The 17,518-nt window shown below is 51.3% G+C and overlaps 1 protein-coding gene across 5 annotated transcripts in view; it reads left to right on the plus strand.

Moving 5' to 3' along the window:
• The window catches only part of ZNF536 (zinc finger protein 536), a 424,522-nt gene that overhangs the window by 187,949 nt on the left and 219,055 nt on the right, over nucleotides 1–17,518 (plus strand). For all 5 annotated transcript variants that reach the window (XM_078063479.1, XM_078063482.1, XM_078063480.1 and 2 more), the window contains one exon: nucleotides 4,786–6,957. In XM_078063479.1, coding sequence (XP_077919605.1) covers nucleotides 4,788–6,957 — 2,170 coding nt within the window. In that variant the 5' untranslated portion in view covers nucleotides 4,786–4,787. The remainder of the gene's footprint in view (nucleotides 1–4,785; nucleotides 6,958–17,518) is intronic.

A 17,518-nucleotide genomic window follows, 5' to 3' on the forward strand; every position in this document is an offset into this window, starting at 1 on the left:
GGTGCGCAGTGTACCCGATTTAGCCGTTTACAGTGGCCTCTAACTGTCCAGGCTTGGCTGCCTTTCTTTCCACAGTCAGGTAAATTACATATGCATCGGTTCCTTCCATGAGTCAACCAGGGTGTATTGATCTTCTTCCTGATACGCTTTGGGCTGGGGCCCTGAGCTGAAGGCCAGGGGCAAGCTGTTCTCAGGGTTTGGGTGTTTGTTTACTTGCTTTTAATTGTACCAAGGGTTTTCCTACCTGGGTGGGAGGGTCAGAGGAGTTACTGTACAGGTTCCTCAGAAGGGATTGCCTTAAGCCCAGGATCACGGCCAGCACTGTCCTGGCTCCTGGCTTCCTCGTGGGGGTCCCTCAGCTGCTGGATGGTGGGATAATGAGGCCGGAGCTGGGGCCAGGGAGAGAAGGATAGGTTGGGCACATGGGATCAAGTGCTCCCTGGTACTGGTGTCCACGTGTGGGGGAGGGTGCTGCCTGTGGATTTCATCTGCCCGAGTTATCAGGACAGAGGAAGTGTCCTGCGACACTGACAGCCATTCGCTACAGGGCCTGGGAAGGAATAGTGTGGTTCCAAAGGGAAGGCACTCCCCCTGTGCTTGCTCCCTGAGGGCTAGGGGAAAGGAGTAACGCCTCCTTCCATCAGAGTGGTGAGCCCTGGCAGGCAGCCTCACTTCTCTGGCTCCGTGAGCTCTTAGGGCTGCGGTGGGATCCAATCCCTTAACAGTGGGATCCGTGATCCCTGAGTTTTCCAGGGTGTGCATTTGTATAAGTTTCTAGAGCGCTACTGCTTAGGGAATCTCTGCCTTTCACCCAACACAGACATACTCATACACACGCACACACACACACACACACACACCCCTATATGCCAAAGCCGTCGTGGTTACTCCTTTGTCTAAACTGTGAGTTCAGCCTCTCTGAGCCTTTTCATTGCGTCCCGTTATTGGTGGCCTTGCCTGTGCTGGCCCCTTGGACCACAGAGGCCCTCGACGGCAGGTACACAGAAGGCCCCTGGCAAGTATTTACTGAGTGACTGACATAAGGGGTAAATGAATTCCGGATGGGTGAAGTGTCAAGGCTGGAGAAATTGGGGCCGACCCAGGTTTTGTGAGTCCCAGGCCGGGCCTGGGGCCAGCTCATCCCGCCTGGGTTGCTTTGGCCCAGGGACAGCACACCAATTACCCCATGCTCTTTCCAAGAACTCACGCTCCCCTTTCTTGCTCTGAGTTAGGCGGCTGGTATTGGTTATGACTGACCCATCGCAGGGCCTGCACCTGCTCACGAAATCATGGGGTGGTGGGGCTCACCAAACATTTGGAGATAATCATCTGGCAAGGCCATTCCTCACAGTGGGGCTCTGTGCGGGCTTCGCCTGGCCTCACTCGAGGGGCCGAGGGCTGTAATCCTCGGAGCATCTCCTTGAGAGCCGGCCAGCTCTGCCACAATTTTGAGTTCTCCTGTGGGTCCCCCGATGAGTGGTCAAGTTCTCAAGGGGATCGCTGCTCAGTGGTGGTCCAGGCCTGGGATAGTCACCAGGGGCACATATAATGAGAGAGCTGGTGGTGCGGGTAGCTCTCCCTTGGCGGTGTTTGAACCCGCAGGTTCTAGGTTAGCCAGAGACCCTTCCAGTCTGACAAAATCTGATAGTGGATGTTCATGGCCTTGTGTGAAAGCTGAGTTTGGGTCGCATGAGGTTGGGAGGAGAGTGTTTCTCCTACAGGGGTAGCTTTCTTTTATGGGCTATGTTTATAGAGTCTCTTCACTCATTCATCCTTTTGGCCAGAAAATGCTGAACTTACAGTGGGCCAGCTCTGCCCTGGGCCTGGAGGCTTCCACTGTGATCATGACCTCATGGAAAAGAAGCACATTTGTAAAGGTCAACAACAAAACTTTGCCCTAGTGGTAAGTGCTGTGAAGAAGGAAATAAGGTGATGGGTGAAGAGAGGCTGGGGGTGACAGCCTCCGATGAGGGAGGCATGGTGGTCTTTGTGAGAAGGGGCTATGTGAGCTCAGACCTGCATGAGGGGACAAGGAGCCGACTGTACCTTTGCACATTCTAGAACATTCTTCCTCTCCTCAGCTGAGGCTTCAGCAATGGCACCTGAAGACCAGTTCCTTAAAAAAGCTTTGTTGACTGAAAAAAAATTTTTTTTAACATAATAAAAGAATTCTATATCCAAACCTAACTTGAAAACTCCCCATATTCATTATTTAACAAATTGAGCTGTTACTTACCCAGCACGAATGGGGACAGGGGGATGGTCTTCAACTTGATGCCCCTCATCCAGCCTGATTTGTAGTCTCGCTGTATTGCACATTCAGCCTCCTCTCCCTCCTGCTGAATTGGCTCAGCTCATCAGCAGCAACCTGAAAATAGCCTGTCTTTCTGGATTCATGTCTTCAGAGAAGGCCAACTGGGCAGCCGTTGGACGTGGGCCAACCATGTTGGCTTTGGACTTTCCAAACTTCCCCAGAGCTGTTGGGTGGAATTCTGAGCACTCCCAAGTGGCTTCAGGGTCATGATCCGTGTTTGCTTGGGAGAGGAGCCAGCACAGCTGGATGGAGCTTGAAGGTGGAGAAGGGGCTCCAGAGAGGGCCCTGGGGGCTGTTAGAGTCCTTGCCTGGGGTCCTCCAGGCACCAGTCCTGCCTTAGCAACTTCTACCCACTGGGCCTGCTCCTCCCTGCTGGTCAGTGGGTGCTGTGAGCCCTGGGGCTGGCCAGTCTTGTCCACCACAGTGTCCTAAGCGCCAGGGACAGGGCCTGGCATACAGAGGGAACTCAGCAAGTTTGGTGAATGAATGCAAGAATCTCCATGACAAAATACTCCTTTCTGACCAGCCTCCAAAATGGACTTTTTTTTTTTTTTTAATTTCCGTGTAGACTGCCACAAGAAACAAAAAGGAAAGATGGTGACTTGGAAGCGTTCTTCTTCTACAAGTGACCAAGTGTGTACGAATGTGTGCAGGTGTCCATGTCATCATTCATGGCCACTGCTAGCCCAGCACTGTGATTGCAGTTTTTCTCTCTCCTGCAAATAAACATTCATGTCTTTTTCTTCCCTCCCTTGCAAGACAGACTCACAGCCCCTGTCCTCTTGCCAAGGAAGCTAGGTCTCCCATTGGAGACCCTCCATGCCAGTTGCAGTCTGCCTGGCAGGAGGCCTGGTAGGTAGCAGACCCCCCACCCCCCAGGGCTGAATGCGTTTCCTGCACAGTTGAGCTCTGTCCCCACCAGTCCCCCGAGGGAACTGCTTGGCCCAGGAATCAGTCCTGGCTGGGGTTAAGCGCTGCTCCTAGACCACCTGGCTGGCCAACACATGTAAACACTGGGATGTGCAAAAACGGTTCCAATGGCAGGAAGCAAATTTGGACTCCTTCAACTGGGAGACAGATCTGGAAATAGAAGGACCCAGGCATGGGTTCATTGCCTTTCAAAGTTGAGCTCCTCACATGCTGTGCTGCAGAGGGGGGGCAGGCGTGCGCAGCGTTCCTTCCACCCCTCCCCCAAGCAGTGTGGCCTTCGCAGGTCTGCACATGCTGGGGAGCGGGCAGAGAGGAGCATTGAAAGCAATTATGCAGACCAGCTTTGAGTGTTAGTGTTTAACAAACAGCTTTGAGTTCTAATTTTCTGCAAAACACATACTGCAGGTACAATTTGTACTCATTACTGTATACTGGGAAAGTTATTAAAAACACTCAAACTTGGTTGAGACTTCCTATAGCATCATCCCTGGATTTTAATTGGTTTTTATCTAGTTCTATAAAGGATCTCTTTAAACCCAATCAAAGTCCCTGCCTGGGATATCATGCCAGTGGAAGGACAGAGAGAGCCCATTAAATGGTGTAAGTCTTCGCCCCCCACCCAAAAATGAACAGTCTCGACGATCCACTAAGATTCCATCACCAGATAATTTATACTTCTTTTGATGGGCACAGTTACCAAATGACAAAATAACAGTGTTTCGTAACATAAGGGTTAAATCTTAATCTCTGAGGTTTGCAAAGCCGCTACTCGCAGTCTCCTTAAAATTTAATATACCTCGTTAATGCTTCCTTGCAAACACTGAAGGATTTTTATGATTATAATCATGTGTTACAGCACCTAGTACTGTTTCTAAGCAGCATACTAATCAGCTTAATGAGATATTACTGCACTTTTTGTTGACTAAAGCAAAATCCCTTTTATTGTTCTAAAGCCTATCCTTTACTTTATTTTTTCCCAAAACATTATCTTGTTTTATTATGTACCAGTAAATATCATGGCATTGGGTTTTTTTTTTATTTTTGGGGGCCAAATCATAAAATAATCTCTTTCATCTCAGACCGGCGAATGTATTGAATATAGTCACCGGAAACAAAAGTTCCGAGTGAGTCTCTGGTCTTGCAGTGAAAGCCATTCTGCTCTGAGGCAAACTCTGAACGGAACCAACAGGTGCAGGTGCTACAAGGGGAACAGGAGGAAAAGTTTAACACGTAGACCTTTGATTTGTTATTAGGTGTTGAAAGTGGTAAAGCATTAATAATTTAAACGTGAATGAATAATTGCAGTCGGTAAATAGAAAATACAAGGAAGACGATCTATCGCCAAAACAAATTGGAGGAGCAATGCCATATTGCATAATTGGCATTTAATAATTCATCTTTTTATTATTGTTTTTGACTATAATTCCTTAGCATTATTATGTGTAGGTAAGGCATGAAATGCAAATCCCTCCCCAGCTGATGCTGTTGATTCGCTGCGCCACGGTACCTGGCACAGGTCTGAACTCTCGCTTTATTTTCAGGGATGGAAGAAGCCAGTCTGTGCCTTGGAGTGTCCTCGGCGGCGCCCGAAGCTGAGCCCCACCTGAGCGGCCCTGTCCTCAACGGCCAGTATGCCATGAGTCAGAAGTTGCACCAGATCACCTCCCAGCTCAGCCATGCCTTCCCCGAGCTGCATCCACGGCCCAACCCGGAAGAGAAGACCCCCGCGCCGCTCGACGAGAAGGCCCACGTGCCCTTGAGTGGCCAGCCCATGGGCAGTCAGATGGCGCTCCTGGCCAACCAGCTGGGCCGGGACGTCGACACCAGCCTCAACGGGCGGGTGGACCTGCAGCAGTTCCTCAACGGGCAGAACCTGGGCATCATGTCCCAGATGAGCGACATCGAGGACGACGCCCGCAAAAACCGCAAGTACCCGTGCCCGCTGTGCGGCAAGCGTTTCCGCTTCAACAGCATCCTCTCCCTGCACATGCGCACTCACACCGGCGAGAAGCCCTTCAAGTGTCCCTACTGCGACCACCGGGCGGCGCAGAAGGGCAACCTCAAGATTCACCTGCGGACCCACAAGCTGGGCAACCTGGGGAAGGGGCGCGGGCGGGTGCGCGAGGAGAACCGCCTGCTGCACGAACTGGAGGAGCGGGCCATCCTGCGGGACAAGCAGATGAAGAGCAGCCTGCTGCAGCCCCGGCCCGACCTGAAGCCGCTGCCGCACGCCCAGCCGGCCCCTCTGGCCACCTGCAACCTGGCCCTGCCCGCCAACCACAGCGTGCCCGACGCGGCCAACCCGGTGCCCTCGCCCAAGCCGGCCAGCGTGCAGGAGGACGCGGTGGTCCCGGCCGCCGGCTTCCGCTGCACCTTCTGTAAGGGCAAGTTCAAGAAGCGCGAGGAGCTGGACCGCCACATCCGCATCCTGCACAAGCCCTACAAGTGCACGCTGTGCGACTTCGCCGCCTCGCAGGAGGAGGAGCTCATCAGCCACGTGGAGAAGGCCCACATCACCGCCGAGTCGGCGCAGGGCCAGGGCCCCAACGGCGGCGGGGAGCAGTCGGCCAACGAGTTCCGCTGCGAGGTGTGCGGGCAGGTGTTCAGCCAGGCGTGGTTCCTGAAGGGCCACATGCGGAAGCACAAAGACTCCTTCGAGCACTGCTGCCAGATCTGCGGCCGCCGCTTCAAGGAGCCCTGGTTCCTCAAGAACCACATGAAGGTCCACCTCAACAAGCTGTCGGTGAAGAACAAGTCCCCCAGTGACCCGGAGGTGCCCGTGCCCGTGGGCGGCATGTCCCAGGAGGCCCACGCCAACCTGTATTCCAGGTACCTGTCCTGCCTGCAGAGCGGCTTCATGGCCCCGGACAAAGCCAGCCTGAGCGAGCCCAGCCAGCTCTACAGCAAAGGGGAGCTGCCCATGAAGGAGCGGGAGGTCCTGGGGAAGCTGCTGTCCCCTATCTCCAGCATGGCCCACGGTGTCCCCGAGGGCGACAAGCACTCCCTCCTGGGATGCCTCAACCTCGTGCCGCCGCTGAAATCCAGCTGCATCGAGCGGTTGCAGGCGGCTGCCAAAGCTGCCGAGATGGACCCCGTGAACAGCTACCAGGCTTGGCAGCTCATGGCCAGGGGCATGGCCATGGAACACGGCTTCTTGTCTAAAGAGCATCAGCTACAGCGCAACCACGAAGACACTTTGGCAAACGCCGGAGTGATGTTTGATAAGGAGAAGCGGGAGTACGTGTTAGTGGGAGCAGATGGCTCCAAGCAGAAAATGCCTGCTGATTTGGTTCACAGCACTAAAGTGGGCAATCAGAGAGACCTGCCAAATAAGCTCGACCCTTTAGAAGGCAGTCGGGATTTTTTGTCACACGGGCTGAACCAGGCGCTCGACTATAACCTGCAGGGCCCCGGGAACATGAAGGAGAAGCCCACCGAGTGCCCCGACTGCGGCCGGGTGTTCCGCACCTACCACCAGGTGGTCGTGCACTCCCGCGTCCACAAGCGGGACCGCAAGGGCGACGAGGACGGGCTGCACGTGGGCCTGGACGAGCGGCGCGGCTCGGGCAGTGACCAGGAGTCCCAGTCGGTGAGCCGCTCAACCACGCCGGGTTCCTCCAACGTCACTGAGGAGAGTGGGGCCGGCGGCGGGCTCTCCCAGACCGGGAGTGCCCAGGAGGACAGCCCGCACCCCTCCTCGCCGTCCTCCTCAGGTAGGCTGCCGGGGAAGATGGGGGACGAGCGGCCGGTACGCGGGCTCTCCCCGTCCAGGGGGCCTGGCTCCACGCAGGCCTCGGGGGGCGGGGAGGGGGGCGGGAAGGGCCTTCACTGCTTTTCCAAGTCAGTCCTGCAGACCACAGCCTATGTGGACCTTGCCTTTCTGCCCTGCCTCAAGGGAAGGCTAGCATTTCATGAGTCCTTGGCCTTCCCTTGAACACTGGCCGCCCGGAAGGAGAGTTGATCCTCCTGTGCGGTAGAGATGGCCGGTTGGTTCGCTCGCCAACAGGTAGAGCCTGCCCTTCCTCAGCAATGGCCTGCCCGACCCCATATTATGCCCCTCCCCCTCTCCCCCCATTCGTCATCACCTCGTCTCTGGAACCTGGGAGCTGGTGTTCTGGCTCCATCCGTGGATGTGAAGGTGTAAGTTCAGATCCTCACCGTCTTTCCCCCTAAGTATGTTCCCACAGTTGTCTCACTTGGGCACCCCACTCTCCCTCCCCCAGGCCAAACCTGTTTCCCGTCCCCTTCCAAAAATTACAGCTTGCCTCACCTGCCAGGCCCCTGTAAGCTGAAGAACCACACCACTCTCCTCTGACGGTTTGGAAAAACACAGAGGTTTGAAACACAGATGCACGACTGCGTGTCTTAAATTGTACTGTGTTACACGGGCGATACAGCTTTGGGGTCTAAAATAGCAAAGCAGAAAATCTGTCATCAGAATGTCTGTGAAATGCTGAAGCTTCCTGGCCCGCTTGGGGGAAAGGGAAAAAAAAAAAAGAAGCCCCAAAAACAACAACAACAAAAAAAGCCCACTAGCCGAAGACAGCTAAATTAAAATCGCTACCTAACAGCAGGTAAGCTTGTTGCCTGCATCCGTTATTTTCAAAGTCCCCTTCTAATGGATGGTAAATTGAAAGTTATATCTCTAGCCCTTTATAAAGAAAGCATCTCGCTAATACTGTAATCATTCTGCAGCCTAACAACAGAGGAAATCATGCCATAACAAATACCCTGTTACTAATGGCAACATTGATTTCTGCAATCAGCCATTAAGTCTAGAAAATGAAAGACAGTTTGAGGCACCTCAAGGCACCGCATTGCCCACTGTTAAAGGCGTGGCGGCACACTGGTGAGGGTCATTTTGGTAAAGTTTTCTTTTTTCTCTCTTTTTCCTTTTTCCCCTTCTGGGTTTCGATAAATATTTCCGTACTGGAAGCAGTTGGCTTCTGTAGTTATTAAGGAGACGCCTGTTTAGTTTGGTCGTTATTGTCATGCTTCAGCATCCCCTTCTTCCAGGACAAAATTAGTATTAAAATAAAGCGGGAGTCTGCGGGCTTATTACAAACCAGTAAAGAATTGTTAACACGCATAAATCTGAGCTGCACATTCCAGAGATTCCGATAGCACTTAATGCCGCTGTTTAAATACCCATGAAACACACTGTCTACTCCTGGAGTCCTAGACTCGCTTGTGATTTATTTCTGGTGAGGCCCTCTGGCAGAGTCTGACCAGGAACGCGAGCACCGCGGAGGGGTGAGGCCACGGCACGCCGAGTGACCGCTGCACCGACCGTACGAGATGCCAGGGAAGGGTGTGCGAGTTTCCCCAGCCTGACAGCAGGAACTCCAGCAAAACGGATCTCTAGTGCAGGGGCAGCCAAGTGCCAGGCGGGCCCCCCTCGGTCGGGAGGGACAATTTCCGCCCTCCTAGGGAGAGGTCCCTCGTTCTGGGGAGCGCCCTCTCACTGTTTTTGGATCCGGGGCCTTTAAGGGGCAGAAAGCTGAGGGCAGACTGGCTCCCCTAAGTTTTTGGAGTGATGTGGGGTTAACATTGACAGATTTTCATCCCTCTCCCAGACCCGCTGAAATGAAAAGGTCTCAGCAGAATATTCCGGCACCAAATGTTCGGCTTTATTAATGACGTGTTTACCATGTTTTTCCCACCTTCTGGCCAAGTGATAGCCTCATGCTATTCTATCTCTGTAGTTTCCATATCTGTAAATACTCTGGTGCAAAAACGCATTTTGTTTAAAAGAACCAACCGGGCTTACAACTCAAAGGAGAATTATTCTTGAGTTGTGGTTATCTTCTCACTTTTATTTCCCTCATTGAAGTATTTTACAATTGTGAATACTGATTCTTTCATTTCTGGTTGACTTCTTTGTTTTCTTCATATTCAAATTAGACCCTTTCATAATTTTCCGACTAAGTAGGAAAATTGATGGCATACCAATATGCAGGCCAAATCAGCCGCACGCCTGGGGCATTCAGGTTTTCCTGGGATTAGGACCCTTAACCAAATCTGGTTAGTCTTCCCTCTGATTTCTAACAAGTATGACTTGTATAAAGTGCGATTAAAATAAGCATTTAAATAAAAATCTTGACACAATAGGCATTTTTATTATTACCTGTTAGAGAGAAACCTGCAAGGTGAAGGGGGAAAAAAAATCTTTAAGCCCTTAAGTAAAGAAAGGAGTACTTATTAAGGCTTCTATTAAGAAATAACTGCAAAACACGGTTTTACAAATTTCTCAGACTGCATAACAATGTCGCAAAACTTAATTTGCATCACTTGATTCTTTTTTTGTTGAAAACTGGGTCAGTAGGGCCTGAGAAACTATTTTTTCAGATCTTAACCAGTGAATTCTTCTTTATAAATCGCTGCTCTTAACATGATAGTAGTTCTGAATTCATCATAAAAAACCTTTTTACAGAGAGCCTCTTAGAACAGATCTCCAGAAGAAGGCTTACAATGAGTGGCAGAGACGTCCTTTGTTATCTGATGTAATTCTTTGCAAAGGAGGATTGGGAACGGAGTGGCTGTTTAAAAATGTCTTGCTCAGACCGAGACGAAGAAGGGGTCAAGTTTGCAATCAAACAGTTACTGCCGAGATGGGCGACTGTCACTGGCTAGGCTAATGTGGGATGCAGCTGTTTGTTATGTGAGCAAAAGAATGTTTGAATCAGTGAACATGTGAAAGTGATTCCAGTGAACCAGAAAATGTGTTTGTTCTTTGGCTCTCCAAACTGCTGAGAACCGAGCTTAAGATCAACCGCGAAAACTAGGACCTTTGACAAATTGAGAGGTCATATTTTCTAACAGAAAATGGACAAAACCAGTCACATGGATCACTTCCCCATCTTTCCCCTTTGTTTTATTTTTGTTGTTGTTGTTGTTGTTAATTTGACTTCCCGATAATTTCACACCATCGTAGATGTTGTTTCTGCCTCCGTGTACGGCGCAAAGGGAAACTATTTGGAAAGCAGCAGCTTATAAATTTTTACTCTTTTATGACATTTAGAAAGCGGGGAGGCTGTTTTGACGCTCCCTCGTTTTCTGGCTTGCGTGCAAACGCTCCGATGGCATTAATCTCTGCATCTCTCCCCAAAACCTCGACTAAGACTGTGCTCAGCTCTGAGCTTTACTCTGAGCCAGAAGACGACCAAAGTTCTGTTTCTTTGGGTTTTGCCTTGGAAATCACGCTCAGAATAATTAAAACTTAATGTACTAAGAAACGATACTGTTCATTATATCCAGCAGGGCAGTTACCTTCTGCATTCCCCATAATTTTGGAGAGGGGCTAATTGAAGTGTTGATGGTGGGAAGGGGGTAATTGAATGCGTTGACCCTCTGTTCATTAAATAAAGTCGGCTAAGTTACGTGATCAATGGAAAGCCAGGGAGAGATGCAAAGATGAAAACAGTGTTAACCCCTGCTACTTCTGGTATAATATTTTGAGATGGTCAAGGATTATTTGATCAGCTGGGCTGGAAGCCTTGTGGGGTCTTCTTTTGTTGCCTGAGCCGCATTCCTGAAATGCTGGGTCTCCAATCCTGTGTAGGCCCATTGACCAAGGCATCAAAGGCCTTTATCCTGGGCTCCCTTGCATTCACATCGGGCGTACAGTGATATGATAGATTTTCTTTCTTTTCCACCTCTTTTTCTGACGTGGTTCCTCCTCCCTGCCCCCATTCCTGATAACCACTGCCTGCTCCACACAAACAAATTCTGGGCACCCCAAAGAAGGAGGGGGGGAAGAAAAAGAAAAAGAAAAAAATTTAAGTCTGAGGATTAAGATCTTCATTTTTTTTTTTTTTTGCTTGTGCATTCCAATTGTTCTTAAAATATTTGGCAATGTCAATTAGTAACTGAGCAGAGTTAGCTGATGAACACAATTTTCCAGTAGACTGAGCACCCTATTGTTGCCGAGCGAACAGCAGATTTCTGAGGTCATTATCATTCGCTGGTTGCTTGGCCCAGCTGCTTCCTGCTGCAAAAGCCAAACTTTATACTGGAGCTCGGGGATGGCGTGCAGCAACAGGGGGCTGGGAGGGGGAAGAGGGGAGCTGGCTGCAGAGCCGAAGACAGTCATTATCAGCAGAGGAAACAGAAAGTAAAAGTTTCCAGGCAATTCCAGGAAAACTGCCCTATCAGGCTTCTTCCTCCTGTTCCTCGGCAAGCACCTTCAGCCTCCAGGCAGGGAATTCAAAGGACCAGGGGACGCCCCGTGGGCATTGTGGCAACTAATCTCTTTGCTGAGCAGAACTTTGGAAAACAATAATCCCATTTACAAATTTACTTAAAAATTGTTAACCCCATCTGAGGCATGTGAGTGATCCCTCCTAGATAGACTCCTTCATTTTTATTAAAAACAGAAAAAAGGAAAAAAAGAAAAACAAGTCCCTTTTCGAAGATGGAATGACTTTCTTGAAATTAGCAAACTTGAGGATGACAAACAGGGAATATTGTGTCATTTTCCAGAGGGACCTTTTGAGCAGATAATAGTCTGGAATTCCTTGTAAAATCAAATTTACTGTGGAAGGCTCCCCCTGCCCTTTCCAGCTTCCCTGTTTTTGCTGCCCCCTCCCTCTCCCACCCCCTAATTTCGGAGCTGGTTCAGTGAGATGAAAAGCTACACTTTTTTAAAGCTCAGCTGTTAAAACTGAGCGCCATATGCAGCCCTTCCATCCCCGATGTGGAAGTGTGTGCAGGCGGCCGCCGTGTTTGTGGAGATTTACGGAGGCTCGGCTGTGTGTGCCGAAGCTGTCGCCGGGCAGACGCTGGGGGCCTTTCCCGCCCGCACGGTGGCCCCCCGCCTAGGCTAACTGGGCTGACTCCTGGCGGGGGTTGGACGGGGCGGAGGTCAGAGGGCCAGGTGGCCTCCCTCTGGTCTCTCACCTTTCCGCTGGGTCTGGGCACCCAGGGGGCAGGGATTCAGATGCTTTTCCTCCTGATCTAGGAGCCAGATGCCTACCAGCAGACTCCTTTTTATACACTTCCCCTTCACTGCGTGCACTTTGATTCTCTTGTGTCCAGAAGGAATGATATGGGGGCACTCGGTACCACTCTGGGGCTTTTCCTGCCTCTCTCGCCCCCTTGCATGGAGCTGTAAATCCCACCTGCCCAGGGCTGCCCGATGGCGCTGTCACTTAGCATTTCAGAAAGAGAGAAATTGTACTGGCTCTAAAAGTCTTCACATTGGGAGTGTGATATAAAGACGGGTGACGTAAAATCCCAGAAGCAAAGCCTCCTCGACGGTCCTGTAGATTCCCAGGACGGACACCGTTTTGTGGGGGTGGGATCCGACTCCTGGCCTCAGGGTCCCTCGGCCCTGTTGTTTGCGGCTCACCACCTCAACTTGCCCATCCTCATGGTGGGCACCGCGTGGCCAGGGTCCCCCCTCGAGTGCTCCACAAAGCACTGCGTTCCCACCCAGTGCTCTGAGAGGCCCGAAGTGCTCACTGGGCGTCCCTTCTGTAACGCACGTTAACTCTAGGAACGTATGCATTTATTTAATTCTAAATTTGATGGTAGTAAGAAAAGCACAGATTCACTGAGGACAGGTTACAACAAGGCAAAGATAAGCAGGCGGCTTTCAAAATAGAGTGTGGAGTGTTATCCACATGATTCCCATTGACTGGAACGGGAGGTCCCACGCTTGGGTTCCGGCCACCACCTTGGGTGTGTTGGGGCGGCAACCGGCAGTGTGCCTTACAGAGGGCCACGTGTGGCCAGAAGCAGGCAGGGATCACGGGATTCTAGGAGCTGCCTTTCACCCACTCTCTCCCTGTGCCTTCAGGTACCTGGGAATGTACGCCCGTGACGTCAGCCTCTGGGCAGCCTCTGTCTGGAGGAAGCTGAGGGCCTCCTGTTCACTCAGATCCCTTATGCTTTGAATCCCTTCTCTGGCATGAAGCTTTGGGCCCCACTTAGAAGAAGCCCACTCTTGAGGACGTATGGCAGGAAAGGCTTCCTTGCCTTATACCTCAGCCATTTCCTGCATCTGCCCTCCTCGAAGAGAAGATTCTGGAAGGGGGCTCTGATATCTTGGGGGGGTGGAGTCAGGGACAAGCTTCAACTGGCCCTCAAGATGCCACTGGGCTCACGAGGGAGACCACTAGGATGCATGGGGCTCCTGAGATGGAGGGCAGAGGGAATCCTGGGGAAAGATCCGTGTTGGGAGCACTTTGCTGCCTTCTGAGCCTGTGAGGTCAGAGGAGGAGTGAGCGGTTAACTCCTTTAACTGCCGAGCTGCTTTGGAGCATTGATGGTAGGGGAGGAGAAACACCTGCAGAGATCAGGAGATTGGATTTGTGCAGACATCCCAAATTCGTGATGACTGGGCTGAGACCTTTGCCATCTGCGCCCCTTGGGCTTGCTTACTGCCTTTCTGGGTTTCTCACCTCCCTTTGCCTCCCCGTCCTCAGGCTCCTCCCTCCACGTTTGCAGACTGGGCTGGCCCACTGAGAAAGGACGAGGGGGTGCAGAGAGGAAAGGGGGCTCTCCAGCAGGGTGCGGGGCAGGTGGTGGGGGGGGGCTCTCTGTTCTCCCCAGGAAGTGAGCCTCGCAGCAGCTGAAAAGAGCCTTGGGTCCCGCTTGCCTCTTCCTGGCAGGACGGGGCTACAGCAACATTTACTTAAGCTGTGGAGTTTGGCACTGCTGCCACCAGGAACCATCTGGAAAGCCCTTCTCAGAAAGCCGTGGACCCTCCCAGAAGAGCTCAGCGGAGCAGGACTTGGGCAGAGCTTTGGGGCTTTTTTTTTTTTTGCCCCCTCAGGCAGAACCTGAGCATGGAGGCACCTGAGCAGGGTGTGGGGCGTGGGGGTGGCAGGTCCTCTGGGAGCCGCGTGGGTGACACAGGTCCCCTCTGGCTGGCTCGTGGCTTTTCTCTCCGGTGGGCGGGCCTCCCCACTTAAGTCCCGAGGCATATCTGGTTTACCTTTTCTTTGTCAGGAGTGCACTCGATTTCCTGGGGTTGTGTTTCCATTTACGTATTTTGTATTGCGTTCCACTTACTGTTTTCACCTGAGTCCTGGTGTGTCGTGGGGACGAAGGTGCGGAGCCAGCCAAGGCTGTTGTGGTTAGTTACTGACCCCACCCTGTAATAACAGGGCTTGTTAACATAATGTAAGAAATGAATGGTGCGCCTCTAAACTCTACTGGGGAGACAGGACCGAGAACCGAGGCTTGGCTTGTGACAAACAGGGCCAAGCTAAGCACAGAGATTTGCCACCATCCTTTCCCTGATCCACAGCTTCAAAAAAGGCCGCAGAGCCCCAAAACAATGCGTGTCTGAACACTCCCGACGGCTACCTGATGGGTGGGCCGAGGCACAAAGGGAGCTGGGCAGACCACAGGTGGGATTCATGTGCTCAGCTTTGTTTTCTTCTCCCGCCAAGGGAAAGTGGTCCGGGGCCTGGCTTCTTGGGGGACCCATCTCCTTGTTTCCATGAGCCTTGGGATTTTGTGGGGCATGTGACATATGTTGGAGAGAAGCGTGAGGCAGAGCACAAGCTGACTCCTTGGTGGGCTGCCCACTGCACCGTGTTGAGGTGGGGGCGGCCCAGCCAGGTGCTGGAAGGAGGACATGGGTGCTGGGTGGGCTTGGCTTTCAGCACCTGGTCGCTTGCTTTGAGACGCTGGGGTCAGTTTTCAGCTTTTCCTGGGAGGCAGCCCACCCTTGGGAAACTTTCCTGTGTTTGACCGTGTGCCTTGGGTCCAGAACATTCCACAGAGGAATCCATTCTTTCTCTGGTGGAGGCAGCTTGTTGGACTGGAATTCGGGTGTCCACCTGTTTTGTCTTCTTGTCTGACCTCAGCTCCAAAGCCATTTGATGCGTGACGAAACAGGACCCCACCACGAAGCTTTCTTCACCTCATTAAAGTAATGCCCCGAAACTCTCGACTCAGTGGTTGTCGTCTGTGGTTTTTGGACACCCTCGGTTGGTCTTCAATCATCTTGAGAGGCATTTTGGAATATTTCCAACTTGCTTATGTTTAGTTCAACATAAAATATATGCAGTGGTTGTTTCCTTGAAGACCGAGACAGCTTCGTGTGTCTCTTCATCGCTAAATATGTTCTGTTGAATTTGTTGCTAAAATAGGTGTTTTAATTTTTTTTTTAAGTAATTTGCCCTGAAAAATCGGAGCCATCCCTTAGCAAAGCTGAGGTGTGACATAAAATAATTGCTATTGTGGGAGGCAGGTTGGCAGGGCTGGGTCCATTCTCAGCTGGGACCTGACCCCCTCTGAAAAATCCCTTACGGGTGACCTTCAAACCCTTTCCACCTGGCATCCGCCAAGAGCGATGCTTCCTGACTTCTTTGTTGCTATTGCTGTTGTCCAATGACATTTTTGTCATTTTACTCGTCTTGGGCATTTAGAAAATATGGATAAATAAAAATAACTTTTAAATATGTATGCTCACCACCACTCAGAGATAATCAGCACATCCTTTTCCAGTCCCTCTGTGGACCTAGAGATGTATTTAGCAAGATAGGATCATACTGCACATAATTCTATACGCTATAGTTTTTACTTAAATATATACCATTTATTGTTTGTCATTGAATATTCTACACAAGGGTCAGCAAACTTTTTCTGTACAGGGCCAAATAATAAATATTTTAGGTGCTGCAGGCCATATGGTCTCTGTTTTAACTACTCACTTCTGTCATAAATGGAAGTGTGTGATAGTCTCCCAATAAAACTTTATTTACAAAAACAAGTAGCAGGTGGATTTGGCCCATGAGCTGTCCTTTGCAGACTCCTGTTCTCTAGTAATAGCTATGCTTTTTTTTTTTTTAAAGCTTCACACAAGTAATATGTTCTTTGAGAAAATATTAGAAATATAGAGGAGCAAAGGGAAAAAAATCGGCATCTATAAAATGGTTTAGGCAATCCCCTACCTGCAGAGCATAATAGGACTTGCTTCCATTTTGTCTTTCCTGCACCTAATCTTTCTGATCATCTGCACAATTATTTTCTTAGGGAAGCTCCCAGGAGTGGAATCTCTGGTTGCAGGCAGGCCACCCTGAGGCTGCAGATGTGTATTACGGGGCGTTGCATCCTGAGGCCATTTCTTCCTGTAGTTTTGTTTTGTTTTTTTTTTTAAGATTTTATTTATTTATTTGAGAGAGAGAGAGAGAGAGCACATGAGAGGGGGAGGGCCAGAGGGAGAAGCAGACTCCCCACTGAGCAGGGAGCCCGATGCGGGACTCGATCCTGGGACTCCAGGATCATGACCTGAGCCGAAGGCAGTCGCTTAACCAACTGAGCCACCCAGGCGCCCTCTTCCTGTAGTTTTTACCACAAGAAAGTTCCTTCCAGGGTTCAGTTGAAATCTGTGTCCCCGAGGCTAGGCAGTTCACTGTCACCAGGCCTCTCTGCGACTCATCTGTGCATCAAATACTCATTGGTTCGTTCATTCATTCATTCATTCATTCAAGCACCAAATGCTTATGAAGTAGGGTCTGAACCGAGCAATGTCCCAGGTACTAGGGATGCAAAGGTGAGTAGAGATACACCTGGGCATCCAGAGGCGCAGAGCCCAGGAGGTCTGGGCATGTCATTAAACAGAGTGAGAGAGACCCTCGCGGGGGCCCACCCCATGGCCTGGAGGAGCACCAACGCACCTTGGCGCCCACATTTGCTCCCGAGGAACCTCAGAGGGTGAAGGGACCTCCTCCGTCACCTAAGTGAGTCCTTCGGCAGGCCATGCCTTCCCCCTGCAGGATCTGGCCGATCTGGCGACTTCTAGGGGGCAGCAGACGCCCCAGCTCAACCACGGGGTCTGGCTGTGAACTGGAGCTGGAGTTACTTTCTTGCTGCAGCAGAGACCCTGTAGGGAAATCCGGCGGGCGCTTTTGAGGAAGGCCCCCCGGGCAGGGAAGCGGCAGAAGGGGAACCTGGGGGGGGGGGGTTGCAGCTTTGCCGCAGGGGTGTTGGGTAGTCCCCCACACTCCACATGACTGGAGTGGGGTGGGGAAGTCTAGAAGGCTCTGAGGCCCCCTTCATCTCCTCTCCCCTTCCTTCCCAAACCTTTCCATGGCCCAGGGGTGACTTTCAAGTGTCTCATCCACTGTTCCCTGAGCCGAGAACTCAGGAAGTTCGTAAAGTCTGAGGATTTGGTGGATTTCTTGTTGATATTTGTGTCTGAGCCTCGAGTAGGTGGCAAGGCGACATCATCCCTGCAGGGCCGGGGGGCCTGGTGAGACCCTCGTTTATTTCCTTTCCAGCCGGATGCCTTCCCACTTGTGCTGTCCCTGTCTGAGG

This window comes from Halichoerus grypus, chromosome 15 (genome assembly GCF_964656455.1).
Source record: "Halichoerus grypus chromosome 15, mHalGry1.hap1.1, whole genome shotgun sequence".
NCBI lineage: Eukaryota > Metazoa > Chordata > Mammalia > Carnivora > Phocidae > Halichoerus > Halichoerus grypus.